This window comes from Jaculus jaculus, chromosome 5 (assembly GCF_020740685.1).
Source record: "Jaculus jaculus isolate mJacJac1 chromosome 5, mJacJac1.mat.Y.cur, whole genome shotgun sequence".
Taxonomy (NCBI): Eukaryota; Metazoa; Chordata; class Mammalia; order Rodentia; family Dipodidae; genus Jaculus; species Jaculus jaculus.
The window spans coordinates 170,999,161-171,019,183 of NC_059106.1; the positions used below are offsets into that span (position 1 = coordinate 170,999,161).

General features: G+C 47.3%; 1 protein-coding gene across 6 annotated transcripts in view; it reads right to left on the reverse strand.

Moving 5' to 3' along the window:
* The window catches only part of Adarb1 (adenosine deaminase RNA specific B1), a 135,605-nt gene that overhangs the window by 9,493 nt on the left and 106,089 nt on the right, over nt 1–20,023 (reverse strand). For all 6 annotated transcript variants that reach the window (XM_045148824.1, XM_045148825.1, XM_045148826.1 and 3 more), the window contains 4 exons: nt 13,640–13,808; nt 12,569–12,717; nt 10,947–11,115; nt 2,244–2,425 (listed from right to left, as the gene is read on the reverse strand). In XM_045148824.1, coding sequence (XP_045004759.1) covers nt 2,244–2,425; nt 10,947–11,115; nt 12,569–12,717; nt 13,640–13,808 — 669 coding nt within the window. The remainder of the gene's footprint in view (nt 1–2,243; nt 2,426–10,946; nt 11,116–12,568; nt 12,718–13,639; nt 13,809–20,023) is intronic.

Consider the following 20,023-nt stretch of genomic DNA (forward strand, 5'->3'; position numbering starts at 1 on the left):
TAGCCTTTATTCTCTTAGAAGAGAAGACAGAGTCCCTCAAACACAGCACCAACTGGAACAAACATGCACACTTCACAACGCATCTGCTCAGTTCAGCAAGGGGCTGATAAAAGCAACCGGAATGTTCCTCATGTTCCCCGATCCAGGCCATTTTCAGATAGAACACTGGCATCCTAGGAAAGAGGCAAAGGCTCGCTCTTTTTCTAAGAGTGTGACCTCACAAGTCTATGAAGACATCAGCTCTGTCCCTTCCAGATTCCTCATCTGATTATGACTCTGATGACACCCACTATGGCTTCTGTTTCATTGTGACTTTGCTCGGGACTGTGGAATTAGAGGCATCTACCTGCCCTCTACTCAGCCCCAGGGTCACCTGACTTCCTGCTGGTTCATCTCTTGCTGGCCTTTCAGGTGTCCTAGGCTGAAGGCACCTTTTCCAGACAAAGCTGTGGTGACAGAGTGTCATTTTCTGAAGTAAAGCGTTCTAAGCAGTTTGAGTTTGACATGGACTCTGGGGCAAGAGGCATGCTGCCTGCTGACACATCCGGCTTCCCATGCCTGGACAGTGGTCCTGCATTTCAAATCCAGAATTCCATGGCCATCATTGGGCAAATGGAGAAACTGAGGCATAAGAGCTGCCAATGAGGCAGAGATAACCAAGGGGCAGGCTAGGGTTCTGACTCATGTCATCTTTGCCATCTGCAAAGGGAGGGCCTTGTAGGGGCTCCACAGCAGGCAGGCAGTTCCTTGAACTAGGCAGGCAGGATGGTCTGAACTTGCTAGAATTCTAATCTCTTACCTAGACCTGTGTCTCCACACACCACCTGGGCCCCTCTTAGGAGGGAGATCCTAGTTAACATTGTGGGTGGTCAAGTTCAATCCCCGGAACTTGGTGTCAGGGCTGGCCTCGTCCTGAGACAGCCCCTGGCCCTAGCCAGCCAGCTGTCCCTCTGGTTCACCTGAGCCGGAAGGTAGGGTCCTCCACCGTAAGGTTATAAATACATCTGTGAGGTGAGGGCACGCTCTCTGAGCTGCCTGACCACTTGGGAGCTCTTGTCATGTCTTCCCATCCCTCACAAGGCCCTCGCCAAAGGCTGATTGACAGGTGCGGCTGCTTGATCTTGGACTTCCAGCCTGAGACTGAACTAAATAAACCTCTTCTCTTTACAAAGCACCCGTCCTCCAATAGTTCATTATAATAACAGCTATAAGGTGCTCTTCTCTCCAAAGGACCACCACACAAAGAGTAAAGAGGGAAAATTATTTTCTAATGCAAGAGAAATTCATGCATTAACACATAACAAAACATTCCAAACAACACTGATACTTCAAGTTCAAATTATCCCCATCAGGCTTGATAAGTCAATTCTGTTATTCTTAAAGAATAATGGGAGGACCAGGGAGCTACAAAGTATAAGCAGCTGGTTAGTTTCTACCTCCCCGTCCCTGCCTAGCTGACACGCTCTGCCGCACACGCTCTCAAGGTCCACATGGCTTTCTTGCAGTTAAAGACGTGCAGGTAGCCAAGCACTAAGGAGGCAGAGCACACACGCACACCACAAGAAGCGTGTTTTAGTTTAGGATTATAGGTTTAGTTTAGAGCTTACAAAAAAGTAAAATGGTACTTTTAAGAGAGTGAAAATACCTTAACTGTGTCCTTTTAAATAAGGGTGGACTTAGAAGTCAGGACCCTTGAATTCAAAGCTCCTGTTCATTTTACTGTTAGCCACTGAAATTCTAAAAAAAGGAAAAAAAAGTAGTAATATAAAAATATAAAGGCAGGAGGAGACACCGGTGAGGAAACAGTTGCCTGTGGTCAGCACACCTGCCACACCTGTTGCAAAGCCAGGAGGAGCCAGGCGGGTGGCAGAAACAGCTGGGTAATAATACCCTGGGCGCCTCCACAAGGGCATGAATGCTGGGCAAACCCTAGCCTGGCTGGTCTGGGGAAAACTGCACAGTCTTGGCTACTGGGGCAGGAATGAACGCAGAGTGGAAGTGGGGGAAAGCATGGAGGCACCAGGCCACCCGTGACTTCTACCTTGAAAGGCAAGGTTCACAGCTGTGGCAAGGCGTTGGATGTGCAGAAGGACTCCAGATCAGGCCTGAGCGGCTCAGAGACAGCCTTTTAAACGGCTCTGAGACTGTCTGGCAGCCACAGACTAACTCTGAGTGGGGTGACGTGTGCAGCGCAGACACTGTGAGCTCGGGGTGCTGCGCGGGGAGGGGCGCAGGGTACTTGCCGCTGAGCAGTGGCTTGTTGAGGGTGTAGAGCGGTGGCAGGCCCTCTATGTTGGAGATCCGCTGGTACATGGCCCTGGAGAGGTGGTCCCCATGGTACAGGCTGCCCAGGATGATGCTGGAGAAGTATATGGGCTCCACAAAAATGCTGAGCAGGGACCCCTGGATGCCCACCACGTTCCAGCTGCAGGGAGAAGGAAGGCATATCTCAGTGGACGCAGGGCTGCGGACGCCACACTGCCCACAGACCCACAGCGAATGTTGGAAAAACTGCAAAACTTGGAAAACAGCAGATAAGAGTGGCTGGTTTATCCATTCAAATTCTAAAGAACAATGTCTGTTTTAAAATGATCTTGAACTGTGACCAGTTTGGCCATGTTTTCTTTTGACAATATGCTCATTGGAGATTATTTCTGCAAAGGTATTAAGGAGCCATACATTTCTTGTGAAAAACTTCACGAAAGTTTCAAAAAAGGCCAGCATTATCTTTTTTCCTGCCTCTCAATCAGGAGACAGGGCACATCCTAATCCTCTGATCTAGGATCTTACTGCTCACATGAAACCCCCAGTAAGCTTGCCTCAGAGAGGGGGGTACAAGCTCCCTGCCCCTTCCTGCCAGCCAGGGGACGATGGTGGTGACAACTGTGGAAGAGGCACGTAGGCTGGGGTGGGGGCGCTGAGCTGACTCTCACCACGACACAGGCTCACCTCAGCAGCAGCCTCGCTGCATCTCCTCACACAGAGGGCAAAGTCCACATGGTCTGAGGGCCACTGTGCCTGAGCACCGAGTGTACATGTCACCTTGTGGACACTCAGATTATGGAAGAGGAACAGAAGACCCAGCCCAGGCAATAAGCAATAAAGCAAGAGAAAGGCGAACAAATGCGTGAAAACCCGTGAACTAATGAAAGGACAGGGTTCTACAACAAGGAATGAGGGGCTCTCCATTGAGGAGGAGGATCCAGCTTCAGGGAAGACTCCTTGAGGTGATCCTGAAGCTGAATCTAAAGAGTTGGGCAAGAAGAGAACGTTCACCCCAGCCCGAGAGACAGGCAATGCAGGCTCAGTGGTGACATGGAGGGCAGGCCGTCCAGGAGGGCAGGGCTTTGGGCTGCTGAGGGACAGGGTCCTATCTCCAGGAAATTTTGGAGGACTATGGCAAGGCAGGTTTCAGAGGAGGGGAACTGACCCGTGGTACAGCTGAGAAGGTGATATTATCAGGACTGGGGAAGAGCTCGGTCAGTAAAGTATATACATGAAGGAAATCCAAAAGCCAGGCACGGTGGTATGAGCTCGTAACCCCAGCACTGGAGAGGCACAGACAGGTGGACCTGTGTGGCAGCCAGCGCAGCCTGACTGTCAAGCTCCAGGCCGGCGAGCGATCCTGTCTCTTAACAAGGTAGACAACGTCTGCTCTGGGGGAAACCAGCTGCTCTCTAACTGGACTGAAGGCCCACTCTATGCGAGGGCATACATGGCTGGTACTGAAAACCTAATCAAAAGCCTATGGCAGGGGAGGTCATGAGCCTTAGGGATGTAAAGCCTGCTCTTGTCTCGATAAATGCATATATTACTCTCATCAAATTGCCTTGAAAGCACTACACTTAATGTTCATACTCACATATTAATGTTACTCTCACTTTTGGTTAGAGAAGCTTCTCTTTTCAGATGGTGATGACCACTGGGGTGACCCAAAAGGTAAGATAGTGCTGAGAAGGGACAGAGGAGTGTCCAGCACTGAAACATCTCTAGCACATTGCGGAAGAGGTGGCAGGAAGAACGTAAGAGCCAAAGGAAGGGCACCACTCCTTACATACAACTGTCTGGAGAGAATTTGGCCTCGATATCCAAGACCTCGCAGTGCCTAGCAATACCCACACAAGACCCTCACAATACAAGAAAAAGTTGATGACATCAAATTAAAAGAGAGACTAATGGCGAGAGGGAGGGGATATGACGGAGAGCAGAGTTATGAAGGGGAAAGTGGGGGAAGGGAGGAAAATACCATGGCTTGTTGTCTGTAAGTATAGAACTTGTCAATAACATTTAAAAAATATATATATATCATATTTAAAAAGGTGGGCAGTACTTGAGAATCAACACCAGAGCTGTCCTCTGGCTTCCACATGCACGCACACACACGTGTGCACTTGCCACACACACATGCACACATGCAAACGCACATGGGTATCATCAGTGTCTCTGACACTCGGGCCAGGGGTCAGTGGGCAACATCAGGGTTGGGCATGGGAAGCGGAGGACTGGCGACTGGAGGTGGTGAGGCCCAGCTTGAACTTGCTCTGCCCTGGACTACTGCCACCACACAGGTACACTGTGTTGAAGTTCAGCATCTGCCCTGGAAGGCAGTGGAAAAAGTGTCAGGGCGTCATGGGTCCCAGCTGGCTAGCCAGCAGCCACTGAGCTTCACCATGCAAGCCTGTCACCCACTTCTGCCTCTGGCTTGCTTAGGATACACCTGACATCGCCCTCACCCCGACCCTTCCTGTCACAACAATCCACAGAAAATCCCACAAGTCTACTCTAAGAACAGATCTGGAATCTGACCTTTGGCTGCCACCAGTAACACCATCCCTGCCTTTGTCACTGCACTGTCAGGGGACTAGGACCTCTGGCCCTCAGTCATCCCCTGCAGCTGCCAGCACAACTCTGGGAATAGACTGTCAGGTCTATTCCTGCACATAGCCCCCAGCAGCTCCCAGAAAGTACCAGGTGTCCACGGAGGGCATCCTCACACAAAGCCACTCCCTAAATACCAAGCTGACTGGCCTTCCTACAACTCCGTCAACCTGGAGACTGGGTACAACTGTCCCACCCAGGTGAGGCCCTCACAGGAACTTCCAGTCTCTGTGACCTTCAGCGAAGAAGGTCAACGTACTGAATGCACTAACCCGGAAATCCCTAGGACTCGTCCCTTCTACCCTCAAAAATAAATAAACTTACTCCCTTTAAGAAAAGCAGAAATGGGGCTGGAGAGATGGTTTAGCAGTTAAGCGACTGCCTGTGAAGCCTAAGGACCCCAGTTCGAGGCTCAATTCCCCAGGACCCACGTTAGCCAGATGCACAAGGGGGCGCACGTGTCTGGAGTTCGTTTACAGTGGCTGAAGGCACTGGCGCGGCCATTCTCTCTGTCTCTCTCTGTCTGTCACTCTCAAATAAATAAATAAACAAACAAAATTTTAAAAATAATGAAAAGAAAAGCAGAAATGATTCAGCTCTGCGGGCCTCAAGGCCCCTTTCTGATGTAGATGAGAAGCCTGCTGATTTAGACTGACTTAAGCAGAACTCGGTCCCCTGGGCACTGAGGCTGTGATCTTGCAGAAACCTGCATCTGTTCAGAGTCATTAATCCTGAGCACACGCTTCTAAGAGATCCCAGGAGCTGCCTGAGCTCTGCAGAGGCGCTGGGCAGAAAGCAGCAGGCGCCACAGCCTACTCTCCGGATGCGCATCTGTTAACCAGCCTCGCTGCCTGCCCAGGCCACAGACCACCAGGGCCACAGGCCACAGACATCATAAGGCTCCACATGGCAAAGCATCCACCAAGTAAACCTTCACACAGATTGCAGCCACGCTGCCTACACATGCCCGTCCAGTGTCCACACCTATTCTGGGCCAGTGCATCTGGGCAAAGACCCTGCACAGCGGTCGTCAGAGGATTATGGACACTTCTACTTAGTGCAGCCTCAGACCTGTGCTGGGTCCAGAGCACCTGGATGCGACCTCTTCTGTCTAGCTTGGGTTATTCTGTGACCACTCTGTTCACAGTGCTGCCACTTGATTTGTCTCCTGGATCCAACGTAGTGCCTGACCTGACCCGAAATGCTGGGCACGCAAGGGACAGGGAGCAGGTGGGAACAGGAGTGACCAGCAGCCTGCTCGGGCCAGCAGCTTGCCCAGCACGTCCTCACCCTCCTTGCTTCTGTCTTACTTCCGTGCCAACCACAGAAAGCCTTATGTGCCCTTCAAAACAATCCTGCCTCCAATTGGCATTATTCTGGCCCCGACACTATTCCTGAGCCACAGCTTTCCCAGCCACTCGGCCATTTCCTAACCATTTATATTGTCTTTCCTAGAAATATTTCTTCTTCCATTTAAAAAAAGTATTTTACTTATTTACTTATTGGAGAGAAATACAGAAATAGGCAGGGGGAGAGACAGAGAGAGAGAGAGAGAGACAGAGAGGGAGAGAGGGAGGGAGGGAGGGAGGGAGAAAAGGGCACGCCAGGGTCTCCACCCACTGCAAACAAACTCCAGATACGTGTGCCCCCTTGTGCATCTGGCTTATGTGGGTCCTGGGGAGTCGAACCTGGGTCCTTTGGCTTTGCAGGCAAGTGCCTTAACCGCTAAGCCATCTCTCCAGCCCTATCTTCTTCCATTTCTGTCAGCTAGTCTGCATGTTTCTCAATTGTTTATCTGAAAATTAAGATTTGGTCTTCACTTTTACATTCATCTGTGTGTGAGGCCTTCACACAGCACACCTCTCAGATACTGCCTCTGTGCTGCAGAGCACAGTGACGGGGTCTTTCCCAGCCCAGGTTCTGGTCCTTTGTTGGTTATGAGAATCAGAACTCTCTTCTCACTGCCTGACTTTCATTGTCATGGCGTGTGTGCCTGGTAAATAAGTCAGATATTGTATTTTAGTCAAATGGTTTCCTTCTTCTTTGCTGTCTGTGCTTCGTGCGTCTTTTCTGAGGACCTGCACAAGCGGAGCCCACAGCTTTGCCCAGCGTCGTCTCCAGGCTCCGCCGTGCGCGGCTCCCGACAGCACTCTCCTGACGGCGCGATGGCTGTGCTTCTGGACCACGACCAGCTGCTGCAGGACCGCCTCCCCCAGGTCGTCCTCTTTGTAGCATCTAGCAGACTGCTGACTGCGACAACATAACCAGGGTCTGTCCCAAGTAACAACTGCAAGCTTGGTCACCCTGTGTCTCCAGAGGAAGTGCCTGTGCCCACATTCTGGAGCTGAGCTGAAGGAATTCATCCTGTGCCTGGGATCCAGACCAGATGCTTGGGCAGTCAATATCTCGAGCAGCATCAAGACCTTAAAGACAGAGGATGCCTCCTAGTGGAGCAAAGCCTCATGGGGAGGCTGCCAAGAGAGGAGTAGGAGGGATGCCAGGTCAACACATGCCAGGCTCCACACTGGCACAGAGTGGCTCCTGTTACACTGTCCTGGGTAGAGGGGCCATGTGGCCTGCATGGCCATTGGCTCTGGATAAGGGATCAGCAAGGTGCCCTTGGAGACCTCCGAGAATTAGACTTCGATGTGGGGCACAGCTCTGGGCATCGTCACCGCACTTTACTGCAGCTGCACTTTACCTTGGGCCCTCCTCCATTTCTGGTTCCACAGCAAGGAACTCAAGCATTCTTTTGCCTGCCAACATTTCGACACCTCCTTAGCTCTCATGCTTTGTTATCTATCACTAACCTACTTCATAACCATAGAGCCACCCTCTCTGCTGGCATCCACAGTCATCAGCTGGTTTATTTCAAAGTACTCTCAAATCCTTGGATTCTAAGATAAGCTTCTGGAATGATGGATGGCTTGATGTTAGCACTAGATGAAACAGAAACTTAATCTAGCAACCAGAAAAAGACCTAAAATTGTAACTAAGGTGTCCGGATCCCATGTGTGCTGAAATGACGCTGACAACACAGGCTCACGACACCCGTGAAAACCTGAGGCGAGGTGGTCCCTCTGTGGTTCCACACACTGTCTTACAAGAAGCTTGAGGAACAAGAACTAGAAGGGAGTCTTGTCAGGCAATGCCTATGCTCCTAACTCAAAAAATCAGATAACAGTTGTTGAATATTTAGGAAAATGACAGGCTGGTGTGACTTTCAAACATTAATGTATGGGGGGATGTCCGCCCAGCATCAGGTATTAGAATCTGGGCTCACAATATGGGGATGTGAGAAGCAATGAAGTCATCAGGAGGTAGGGCATAGTGGATGATCTTGGAGCACTGCTCTTAGAATAGGAGGGATTAAAGTAGATTTCTGGGAACCTTTGGTTAGTTTTTGTAAGTTTTTTTGTTGTTGGTGGTTTTTTAAAAAAATATTTTTATTATTTATTTTTTGCTTTTTCAAGGCAGAGTCTTACTTTAGACCAAGCTGACCTGGAATTCACTATGTAGGCTCAGGTTGGCCTTGAACTTATGGTGATCCTCCTACCTCTGCCTCCTGAGCACTGAGATTAAAGGCAGAGGTAGGAGGATCAACATGAGTTCGAGGCTACCCTGAGATGACATAGTGAATTCCAGGTCAGCCTAGGCTCTAAAGTGAGACCTTACCTCGAAAAACTAAAAAAGCAAGCACACAAAAGACATGGAAAAATTTATACAGAAAGTTATAATTTACATAAAACCTCAAGGCAACCTGGAGCACCAAAACAATTTTGATAAACAATAAAAGGGAAAGGGGGCTGGAGAGACGGCTTAGCGGTTAAGTGCTTGCCTGTGAAGCCTAAGGACTCCGATTCGAGGCTCAACTCCCCAGGACCCATGTTAGCCAGATGCATAAGGGGGCACACCCATCTGGAGTTCATCTGCAGTGGCTGGAGGCCCTGGCGCGCCCATTCTCTCTCTCTCTACCTGCCTCTTTCTCTGTCTGTCACTCTCAAATAAATAAATAAAAATAATAAACAAAACAAAATTTAAAAGGAAAAGGAATAAGGTTGAAGGACCTCCACTACTTTCTGGTTTTAAAATAGTACAAGAGCAGTAGTGATTAAAACAACATGACACTTGAATACAGACACACAGAACAAAACATAGACATTCCAGAAACAAGCTGTGGTGTATAAGGTTGATTAAGTTCAACAGCGTGACAAGGACCTGGAGAAGAGTCATCTCAAAGACACAAGGACTGTTTAATAGCTAGCAATGAAAGGGTCTCTGCACATCCAGGAAAAAAATGGTTTCAAATGAAGAGATTCAAGGACAAATTGGCAAAAGATGCCAGCAGACAACTCGCAGAAGGTGAGAAGGACAGTTAGAAAAACTGCTCAGCACTCCCAGCAATAAAAGAGATACAAACTAATCCCCTAAGGGCCCACCTTCAACATGTGAGCGGAGCTAGCTCTGGTCAGCTGGTGTGGGTGCGCATGACATCCTCTGAGAAGTCACAGGTGTGTGACTCCCGATCTAGCTTCCAGAAGTCCTAGAAGAGGTTTATAACAAGCTACCTGAAGGACAGTCAGAGTTCAGGTAGAAGAGAGTCCAGGGAAAGCATAGTGTCCATCATAAAGGAAACAACTTATAATTAAGTGAGAATGTTTGCAAAAGACAGGAGTAATGACCTCAAGAGTGACGACAGTGCGGGATGACAAGGCGAGACACAGAAGGAACTTAGAGAGCGCATCATCGCTAAGACGAACGACCCGCACACCGACTCAGAGACTGATGCATGGACAAGCACCACCACTGCGGGCGTTTCCAAGAACCCGCACACTTGAAAACATCTCTAGGGAAGGCTGAAGGAGGCACAGAGGAAACACATTACAGTGGCGTGAGTGGAACACCCCTAAATCTTCCAGACTCAGGAGCATTTGCACTTGGGGTTTGCTGATTAGAAATGCTCATCTGGTAAAGGTGATACAAATATCCCCAAACTCAAAAATCTCCCAAGTCAGAACTACTTCTGGACCCATGCATTTTGGCTAAAGGATACTTAACGTGTCTGAGAAGAAGGCCCAAATCACATATATGATTAGTCCAGCTTTGGGTTCCTGAGATTTCTCACTGGAGAAAATCCATAGATTGAAAATACGAGTGACTCATAAGCAAACGACTGTTTTCCCATGGCTGTGAGACATATCTTCCTCAAGCCTTGACATGACACTGGCACATGACCCATCCAATGTGAAGAGGAAGAAAAAAGACATGTGTGCAGCTGTGAGTGTGTCAATTCCAACACCTTCTGGATGGGGAGTCCAGAGCTGCTCACACCATGCCTCAGCTGTGTTTTGAAGAGTTAATTCCATATGCACTTCTATGTCTGAATGCCTTCCATCATCTGCTGAAAACATTTGCTGAACCATAAACACCAGAAGCGCTCCTAGAACTGACGCTGAAGAAATCTGGATAAGTGGGTTTTCTAAAGGCTGACCTGGATCTAGGCTCCCCGGAGAGGCACTTCCCACGTGCGTGGGAACTAGAGCAACACGTTCAAGGAGCCCTAGCCCATCGGGCCAATGTGGTTGGGATCGCCCTGTGCTCAGAACAAGGGCTGGCATGGCTCACATCATCATCCCAGGAAGTGAAAGCCAATTATCCACAGAGCTAACTAATGCCTGTGGTAATCATAGAGGCTGTGCCTGCTGCTGATGAAGAAACTGTGTATTTTCCTCTGGAAGCAAATTGTCTAAAATGTCATGATCTGTACACCTTCAACATATCCGCTTGGCCCTGAAAGCCATGGTCAAAAAGATGCGCTAAAAGCCAGTTGTGCATGTTTCGAAGCAAGTGGTGTGGGAGGTCTGGGGTGGCGCAGGCCAAGGCCCCTCTCTCATCCAGGTGGTCTCTTAAGTGCCTGGATGGAAACTTAATCCGTACTTCAGAGAACTCTTAGAACACCTGAGCAGCAACAGGGTCAAAAACCCAAATGGTTCTGAAAAGGGACATCACAGAGGGAGGAGAGGAGTCACAAGTTCTGCGCAGCAGTGGACGGGCCCTCGTGGCCTTACCGTGCTATCTTGTCACTGCAGGACATGGTGAGCAGCCGCTCCCCCTGCAGCACCCCATCCCAGGTCTGGATGCTGGCGTTTGAGCGCACAGGGATCGTCCCCTCACCAGACTCTATTTTTGTCCGTAGCTGTCCCCTTGCTTTCCGATTTGGATGTCTATCTGCTGGTTCTAAGAGAAAGACAGGGTTCAAAACCCACAGTTGTAAGCCATCTAATTTATTAAAAAGCCCATTGGACATTATACTATAAATTTAAACCACAATGTATGCATATGCTGGCATGTTTATGCTATATATACACAAAATGTACATACCACGTAAATTTGTTGAATAGACTAGAAAGGACAAAATATAAACCGAACTCATGAATGTGGGCTGAGGATTGGGAAAAGGTGATTTACACTGAGATGAGATAATTACCTTCTCACACTATTGAGTGGAATCAAACAGGACAAAATCTCAGATTTCCTAGTTCTGAGTTGGTGAATATTTGTGTGTTTATTATATGCTAACCCTGGCATTTTATCATTTTAGGAATAAATCTAGACAGAGGCAGAAATGAAGTCTATGAGAAATATATGAAGATGTCCACAGTGATTAGCCCAGGATTATATGGATATGAGTGATTTTGAATTTTTTCTCATGTTTTAAAAATAGCAATGTTGGGCTGCAGAGATGGCTTAGCAGTTAAGGTGCTTGCCTGCGAAGCCTAAGGACCCAGGTTCAATTCTCCAGGTCCCATGTTAGGCAGGTGCACATGGTGGCACATGTCATTTGCAGTGTCTAAAGGCCCTGGTGTGCCCATTCTCTCTCTCTCTCTCCCTCTCCCCCTTCCTTTGTATCTAAAATCAATAAATAGAATTTAAAAAAATTTTAAAAAATAGCAATTTTCCACAGTGAGGGTCTACTTTTTTTTTTTTTTTTTTTGAAGTAGGGTCTCGCTCTAACCTAGGCTGACTTGGAATTCACTATATAGTCTCAGGGTGGCCTCGAACTCCTACCTCTGGCTCACAAGTGCTGGGATCAAAGGTGTGCGCCACCACACCCGGCTCTACTGTTTTTATAATCATGGAACATTATGCAATCAAATGTTCTGTCTCTAGTCCATATGTTTAGACGTGGGAGCAGAGATGCGGGCACAAACTGCTATAAGACCAAACTACTGATGTGGCCTGCGAAGGACAAATAAAATGACGACAACCTTTGCCTCAGTGTTCTCCTGCTTCTGAGAGCAGTCTCATGCTTCAGTCACACACGTGTAGACAGGAGTCACCAGAAACAGGGAGGATCACAGTCTTCTGGTTTGGAGACTGATTAACCAAGGACAAAATTTTTTTATGTAATATCTTCATTCTAGTTGCTTAGTTAATATGAATTAGTAGTTTTTTTCTTTCAAGAATTAGTGGCTTTTATTCTTTAAAGTTGACTAAATGATTAATTAGGAAGAAAGGATCCATACTTTTACAGAAATTCCTATCAATCCACACCAGGGTTGAAATTTTAAAAAAAAACAAAAAACAAAAGGAAGGGAGGGAGGAAAGATACTGGTGTGAGTGTGTCCTGCCACTGTATCATGATATATTTTCCTAAGGACTATCAGCTGCTGACATTCTAGCCTCATACCCTCCAGTATTGGCTCATGGGGAGAGAATATTCTGGCATCTCCACAGGGCGAGGTGCTGATATACAGATGGAACTGCACGGTCTCCTTCAGCCGGAACCCACCCCGTTCTGACTTCTGAAAGATGGACCTTCTCTGATCTTCTTTGTTACTGCAAGGGAAGAAGTTGTGAGAATGACAATTAAAGCTGCATATAGTCAGAACATGGTCAACTATGCCTAGAGATTTTTACAGGCCAGTGCTTTTAGTGGGGGAGAGGTGAGCTTGAACCATTATATATATATATATATATATATATATATATATATATATATATATATATATATATATATATACACACATATACACACACACACACACACACACACACACACACACATACATACATATACATACACATACATACATATATACACATACATTTAAAACAGGGTCATGCTATGTAGAGCAGGCTGGACTCAAATTTGGGATCCTCCTACCTCAGCTTCCTCAGCATTGGGATTATAGGTATGTTCCACCATGCCTGGTTTGAACTGGAATCACTGTTATATATGTTCATGGTAACACATAGTTCAGGTTACTCAGTGGTAGACATATTGTCAACAGTAAGTGGTCATTTCTCTCAGGCATAACTTCAAGACAGAAAGGCCACAGGGGAGAAATCATACTGCCAAGAAAAGTATCAGGCACAGGGCTGGCTTTGACCAGGCACAGTGGTTTGAATGGAAATGGTCATCTTTAACAGGCAGTTTAGGAAGGCTCAGGTTTATAACCACACTACATGAAACCAAACTACATAATCTTAAATCCAGTTTTGGTGTTTATGGCCATGTCTGTCTATATGTCTATACACAGGTGTGTGTGTGTATGAGTTAGTGCACTATAGCTCATAACTGAGCATAATGGGAGACGCAGTACCCAGCAAGAATCAGACAGTCAGAGAGCAGGGCCCAGCCTCAGCGTTCCTCATACAGTCACAGCATTGGCCTTCTCGGTGCTTAAAGGCACACAGTGCTTTTTGGTAGCAGGCACTTCTAAAACAGCTTCCTTTATTTGTTTACTCCCGAACTTACTTCAAGTGAAGCTCTAGCTGTGTGTACAGAAACCGGAGCAGGGACCTTCGGGAGATTATCTCTGCATGGCAGTCATTCAGGGCAAGGCCACGGTCACTCATGTATTCACCGTTAATACATTTGGTCCCTGTTGAAACACTTATCACCTTGGCATCTTTGACGTCTGTGCCTGAAAGACAGGACAGTGACTTTGGTGACTCAGGGCGATGGTGGCCTGTCTCACATGCGCTCTCAGCAACTCCAAGGTCAGATGAACATTTTAGCTTGTCTTCGCATGACTTCCTACTGACTCCTGCCCAGGAAACTACACAGCCTCTCCCTGAACCGCTTCCAGGAGTCAACACCCCTCACCCTGTAGTAAATACCCTAAATTTCATGCAATCATTTCCACTAGGATGTAGGGGTCTTTCTTGACACTCACGTCTAAATACTGGCAAGGAGAACTATGTGAAGGCACTGTTTGGAATTAGTCTCTGAGGTCAAATACAAATGCACTAAAGAGGGGGCTGGAAAGATGGCTTAGTGGTTAAGTGTTTGCCTGTGAAGCCTAAGGACCCTGGTTCAAGGCTCGATTCCCCAGGAGCCATGTAAGCCAGATGCACAAGGTGGCGCTTGTATCTGGGGTTCATCTGCAGTGGCTGGAGGCCCTGGTGTACCCATATTCTCTCTCTTTCTCTCTGTCTGTTTGTTGCTCTCAAATAAATAAAAATTAAAAAAATTTTAGCTGGGCGTGGTGGCACACGCCTTTAATCCCAGTACTCGGGAGGCAGAGGTAGGAGGATTGCCATGAGTTCAAGGCCACCCTGAGACTACAGAGTTAATTCCAGGTCAGCCTGGACCAGAGTGAGACCCTACCTCAAAAAACCAAAAAAAAAAAAAAAAAAAAAAATTTTAAAAGCACTAAACAACAGCCTCCAGATCAGAGCACTAAGAAGAAAATCAGCATCAGCTTTTTACACTTTCTTTTTTTTTTTTAAATATATTTTTTATTGACAACTTCTATACTTACAAACAACAAACCATGGTAATTCTCTTCCCTCCCGCCCTTTTTTTTTGAGGTAAGGTCTCTAGTTCAGGCTGATATGGAATTCACTATGTAGTCTCAGGGTGACCTTGAACTCACAGTGCTCCTTCTACCTCTGCCTCCTGAGTGCTGGGATTAGAATCATGCGCCACCATGCCTGGCACAACATTGTTTTTTTTTCTTTTAAAAAATATTTTATTTATTTACGTGAGAGATAGAGAAAGAGGCAGATAGAGAAAGAATGGGTGCACCAGAGCCTCTAGCCATGGCAAATGAACTCCAGATGCATGTACCACCTTGTGCATCTAGCTTTATATGGGCATTGGGGAAGTGAACTTGGGTCCTTTGGCTTTACCAGTAAGTGCCTTAACCACTAAGCCATCTCTCCAGCCCCATTTTCTTTCTTTTAAAACCAATTTTAAAATTTATTTGTGAGGGCTGGAGAGATGGCTTAGTGGTTAAGCGCTTGCCTGTGAAGCCTAAGGACCCCGGTTCGAGGCTCGATTCCCCAGGACCCACGTTAGCCAGATGCATAAGGGGGTGCACGCGTCTGGAGTTGGTTTGCAGTGGCTGGAAGTCCTGGTGTGCCCATTCCCTTTCTATCTGTCTCTTTCTCTCCCTCTCTCTCTGTCACTCTCAAATAAAGAAATAAAAATGACAAAAATTATTTTAAAAAATTTATTTGTGAGCAAGTGAGAGAGAGAGAGAATATGAGTACCCCAAGGCATCTTGCCACTGCAATTAAGTTCCAAACACATAGGCCACTTTGTGCATCTGGCTTTATGTGGGTACTAGGGAAATGAACTCAGGCTCATAGGTTTTGCAAGCAAGCACACTGAACTGCTGAGCCACTTCTCCAGCCCTCCATTCTCATTAGTAACCTTGCACACTGAACCACTTTGGGAGTGAAACTGTCAGCAGGGTGACCTTCCAGAGATGAAGCATTGAGGTAGCGGTCTTATGAGGCAGACCGCTTGATCCAGGCATGAAATGAACACCTGAATGTAGACAGGATGTGGATCAGTGTCGAGCACATGCCTAATGTGTGTTGAACCATGGGCTCTGCCCCCAGCACTGGAAGGAGTGGGGGGGGGGCTGAGTGTGGCCTCAGAGCAGCTCACAATCACTTATGAGGGGACTTCAAGCCCTCGGTAAGGGCTTCACTTGTGGGATGTCAGCAAGTTATCCTCACTGCACGTCCTCGCTGGAGTATACTACTGTTTCTATGTTGAAGATAAGAAAACTGCAGCTCACAGGGTTCAACAGCCTGCCCAGAGGTCACTCGGTGACAGCCCAGCACCCCCATGCCCAGTGCACCATGGTACTGGTTTCAGACACACATTTTGGCTATGAGCAAATGGTCACATAGGGATCCAAAAGGCTGCTACAGGTGATGGGCCTTGAATACTTGAGAGAACAACATAAAAGTGGAATCATTTTGCTCATAATCTCAGAAGTTTCAGTCCGTTTGGCAAGAAAGATGAGATGGAGCAGAATAACTTGACCTGTAGTGGCCAGGAAGCAGAGACAGGCCTGCATTCAAGGACCTTCTCCTCTTTCTCCTTTCATTCCAGCTATGAGATGGTGCTATCCACATTCAGGCTGGTCTTCCCTTTTTTAATCCACTCTGGCAATGCCTTCCAAGATATACCTAAAAGTGTGTTTCACTCATTTCCTTAGCATTTCTCAGTCCAATCAACTTGACAAAAATAACCATCCCAAGTTCACCCCTCATCAACCTGACACCCAAACATAATTCAAACAACATTTTACTCTTGGTCTCCAAAGGGTAAATGTTCACTTTTTAATCAAAAATACACTTAGGGGGCTAGAGAGATGGCTTAGTGGTTGAGGTGCTTGCCTGCAAAGCTTAAGGGCCCATGTTCAACTCCCCAGGTCCCGGGTAGGCCAGACACACAAGGTGACACGTGTGCAAGGCTGCACACGCACATAAAGGTGATGCACACGTCTCGAGTTTGATTACAGTGGCTGGAGGGCCCGGCGTGACAATTCTCTCCCCCCACTCTCTCTCATAAGAAAGGCCAGTCCATTGGGCTTGCCTCAAAAAATACATTGGGGGGTCTGAGAGATGGCTCTGTGGTTAAGGTGTTTGCCTGCAAAGCCCAGCTACCCAAGTTTGATTCCCCCAGCACCCACATAAAGCCAGATGCACAAAGTGGATCATGTGTCTGGAGTCTGTTTGCAGTAGTTGGAGGCCCTGGTGTGCCTATTCTAATATCCCATTCTGCTTGCAAATAAATAAAACAAACAAATCAATAAAAACAATTAAACAATGCACTTAGTCCACCTGCAAGAGTTTGCGTAATCTTTCTTTTTAAAGACAGCGAGAACAAAAGCAAGACAGAGGGAGAATCGGCGTGCCACTGCCTTAGCCACTGCCACTGAGCTCCAGATGCTTGCGCCACCTAGTGCGCACGTGCGACCTTGTGCTTGCCTCACCTGTGTGAGTCCACATAATCTTCATAGTTCTAACACTTCCGCATTTCACTCGCAACCTTACAGCTGCTATCATTATCTGCACAAGAGCTGCAGAAAATTGGGTCCATCAACATTCCGTCATGGATGGGGGAGGAAGGCAAAAAAAAAAAAATCTGTATCATGGCTGCAGAGATGGCTTAGCAGTTAAGGCACTTGCCTGCAAAGTCTGAGGACCCAAGGTCAACTCTCCAGGTCCCACATAAGCCAGAAGCACACGGTGACACAAGCGTGCAAGGCTGCACATGTGCACAGCGTGGTGAATGCATCTGGAGTTTGACTGCAGTGGCTGGAGGCCTGGTACACCAATTCTCTCTTTTTGTAAACCCCGTATCAAAGCAGAAGAGGGACCAGTTGGAAAAAAGTGGTTCAGTGGGAGAGGTACAGAAAAGAGGGGACAAAAGAGGGCAATAGGAGGGGCTTATGATGAAAATACATTGTGTACAAGCATGAACATTATCAATGAAAAGTTTTTGTTTAGGGGCTAGGTGGCTTAGCAGTTAAGGTGCTTGCCTGTGAAGCCTAAGAAACCATGCTTGACTCCCCGGGTCCCGTGTAAGCCAGACACACAAGGTGACACATGCGTATAAGGTGGCACATGCATATGAAGTTCAACTGCAGTGTCTGGAGGCCCTGGTGCACCAGTTCTCTTCATCCCTCTCGTTCTTTCTTGTAAAAGAATGTTGTTTTTTGTTTTTGTTTTTTTTTGCTAGAGAGATGGCTTAGCGGTTAAGGTGTTTCCCTGAAAAGCCAAAGGTCCCAGGTTCAATTCCCCAGGACCCACGTTAGCCAGATGCACAAAGGGATACATGTGTCTGAAGTTTATTTGCAAAGGCTGGAGGCCCTGGTGCGCCCATCCTCTCTCTCCCTCTCTCTGCCTCTTTCTCTCTCTCTCAAATATACAAATAAAAATAAAGTAAAATTATGTACTTATAAAAAAAAAAAACTTTTTTGCTTAAAAGTTCAAGGTAAGGCTGTGAGGCCCTTTAAGAATCAAAACACAATGTGCATACCCCAATATACAATGGCAGTAAAAACTCCCACTTCAAAAGGGAGGAATAGGGGCCACAGGCAGGTATGACACCAATACAAGACCAAAACCCAGCAGGGCAAACCTTAAATCTTACAGCTCTCCATCTGACCATTGGGGAACGTACTTTGTGATCTAAGCTCCAGCGGGTTTGGGAGCACTGCCCTCGCCTTTCTACTTCAGCCCTCATGGCCTGTCTACCGAGCTGCCTCCGCTTGCCTTTGGCTTTCCCTGGAAGATACTCCATATTTCTGTCATCTCCAACGTCCTGGCACCTCTCTACTATAGCTTAGGAACCATCTTCACAAGCCTACCACACAGAGCCTTCCTGTGAAAGGTGAATGGAAGCCTCTATGACCCTATGAAATTTTCCATCTCGCATGCTCAAAACTAGCACTGCACTAGACATTGGGCGTGGTGGCGCACGCCTTTAATCCCAGCATTCAGGGAGGCAGAGGTAGGAGGATCACCATGAGTTTGAGGCCACCTTGAGACTACATAGTGACTTCCAGGTCAGCCTGGGTTAGAGACCCTACCTTGAAAAACCAAAAAAGCACTACATAAACAATGACAAGCTCTTTTTCCCCATGAATAGTAGCTGGGATGGGCACTACTGGACCATGGCTGTAGCAGCCTCTGAGTGCCTATGTAGTTAAACTTGGGGAAACTCTGGGGCTTTCTTCTCACAGCAGTCTTTCAAAGGAGTGAAAACTTGTATATCCTGATTTTGCATTAGAGGGAGAAGGTGTTCCTGACCATGTCCTGTGATGCCTTCAAACCATCTTTCCTACTGCCCCCCAATGCAACATACCTGGCTTCTTTTTAATGGTTCTCATCTCTTCAATAGCCACACTTTTCTTTGCTCTGACTTCCATGTGTCCTTCTTCTGGACAAACTACAAGTTTTTCAAACCTTCCTATTCTGCTTGTTCCTCCTGATTCTCAATGTAAACCTGGCTGGAAGCAGCCAGCAATAACCAGACCACAGCCTGAATGCTGGGCTGCCTTGTAATTCTGATCAGATTCACTTGTCTCCTTTACCTCAGCTTTCCCACAAACTCATGGGTAAAATGTAGATAAGTTCTTTGCCATAATGTAACATGAATGGCAATTCAAGTTCAATTCCAAAGAGAGCCTTGTCCCCACCTGAAACGCCATATCTGTCTACATTCTTACCGATGCTGTCCTCTAAGCTCATCTGGTAGGCTGAGTTAATAGCATCCTACAGCCCACATCTCCCAACTCTTCTAAACTCTTTTTCCCCAACCATTTCCACAAGTTTTTGAACCACATGGGCAGGAAGTCCCAGCAACAGCCTCACTTCCTTGGCACCAATCAATCTTCTGTGTTAGACATTTCATTGATGTAATACATTCCTGAGAAAATCATCTTTTTAAAAAAAATTATTTAGAGCTGGGCGTGGTGGTGTCCGCCTTTAATCGCAGCACTCGGGAGGCAGAGGTAGGAGGAGCGCCGTGAGTTCGAGGCCACCCTGAGATTCCATAGCGAATTTCAGGTCAGCATGGGCTAGAGTGAGATACTACCTCAAAAAGGGAGGCGGGGAGAATTATCCAGGGCTGGAGAGAGAGCTTAGCAATTACGGCACTTGCCTATGAAGCCTTGGGTCCTAGGTTCGAATCCCTAGTGCTCACATAAACCAGGTGCTCAAGTAAGCCAGATGCACATGGTGGTGCATGTGTCTGGAGTTTGTCTGCAGTGGCTAGAGGCCCTGACACACCTATTCTCTCTATTTGCCTCTCTCTCTCTCTCTCTCTCTCTCTCTCTCTCTCTCTGTGTGTGTGTGTGTGTGTGTGTGTGTGTGTCTTCTCTGTCTC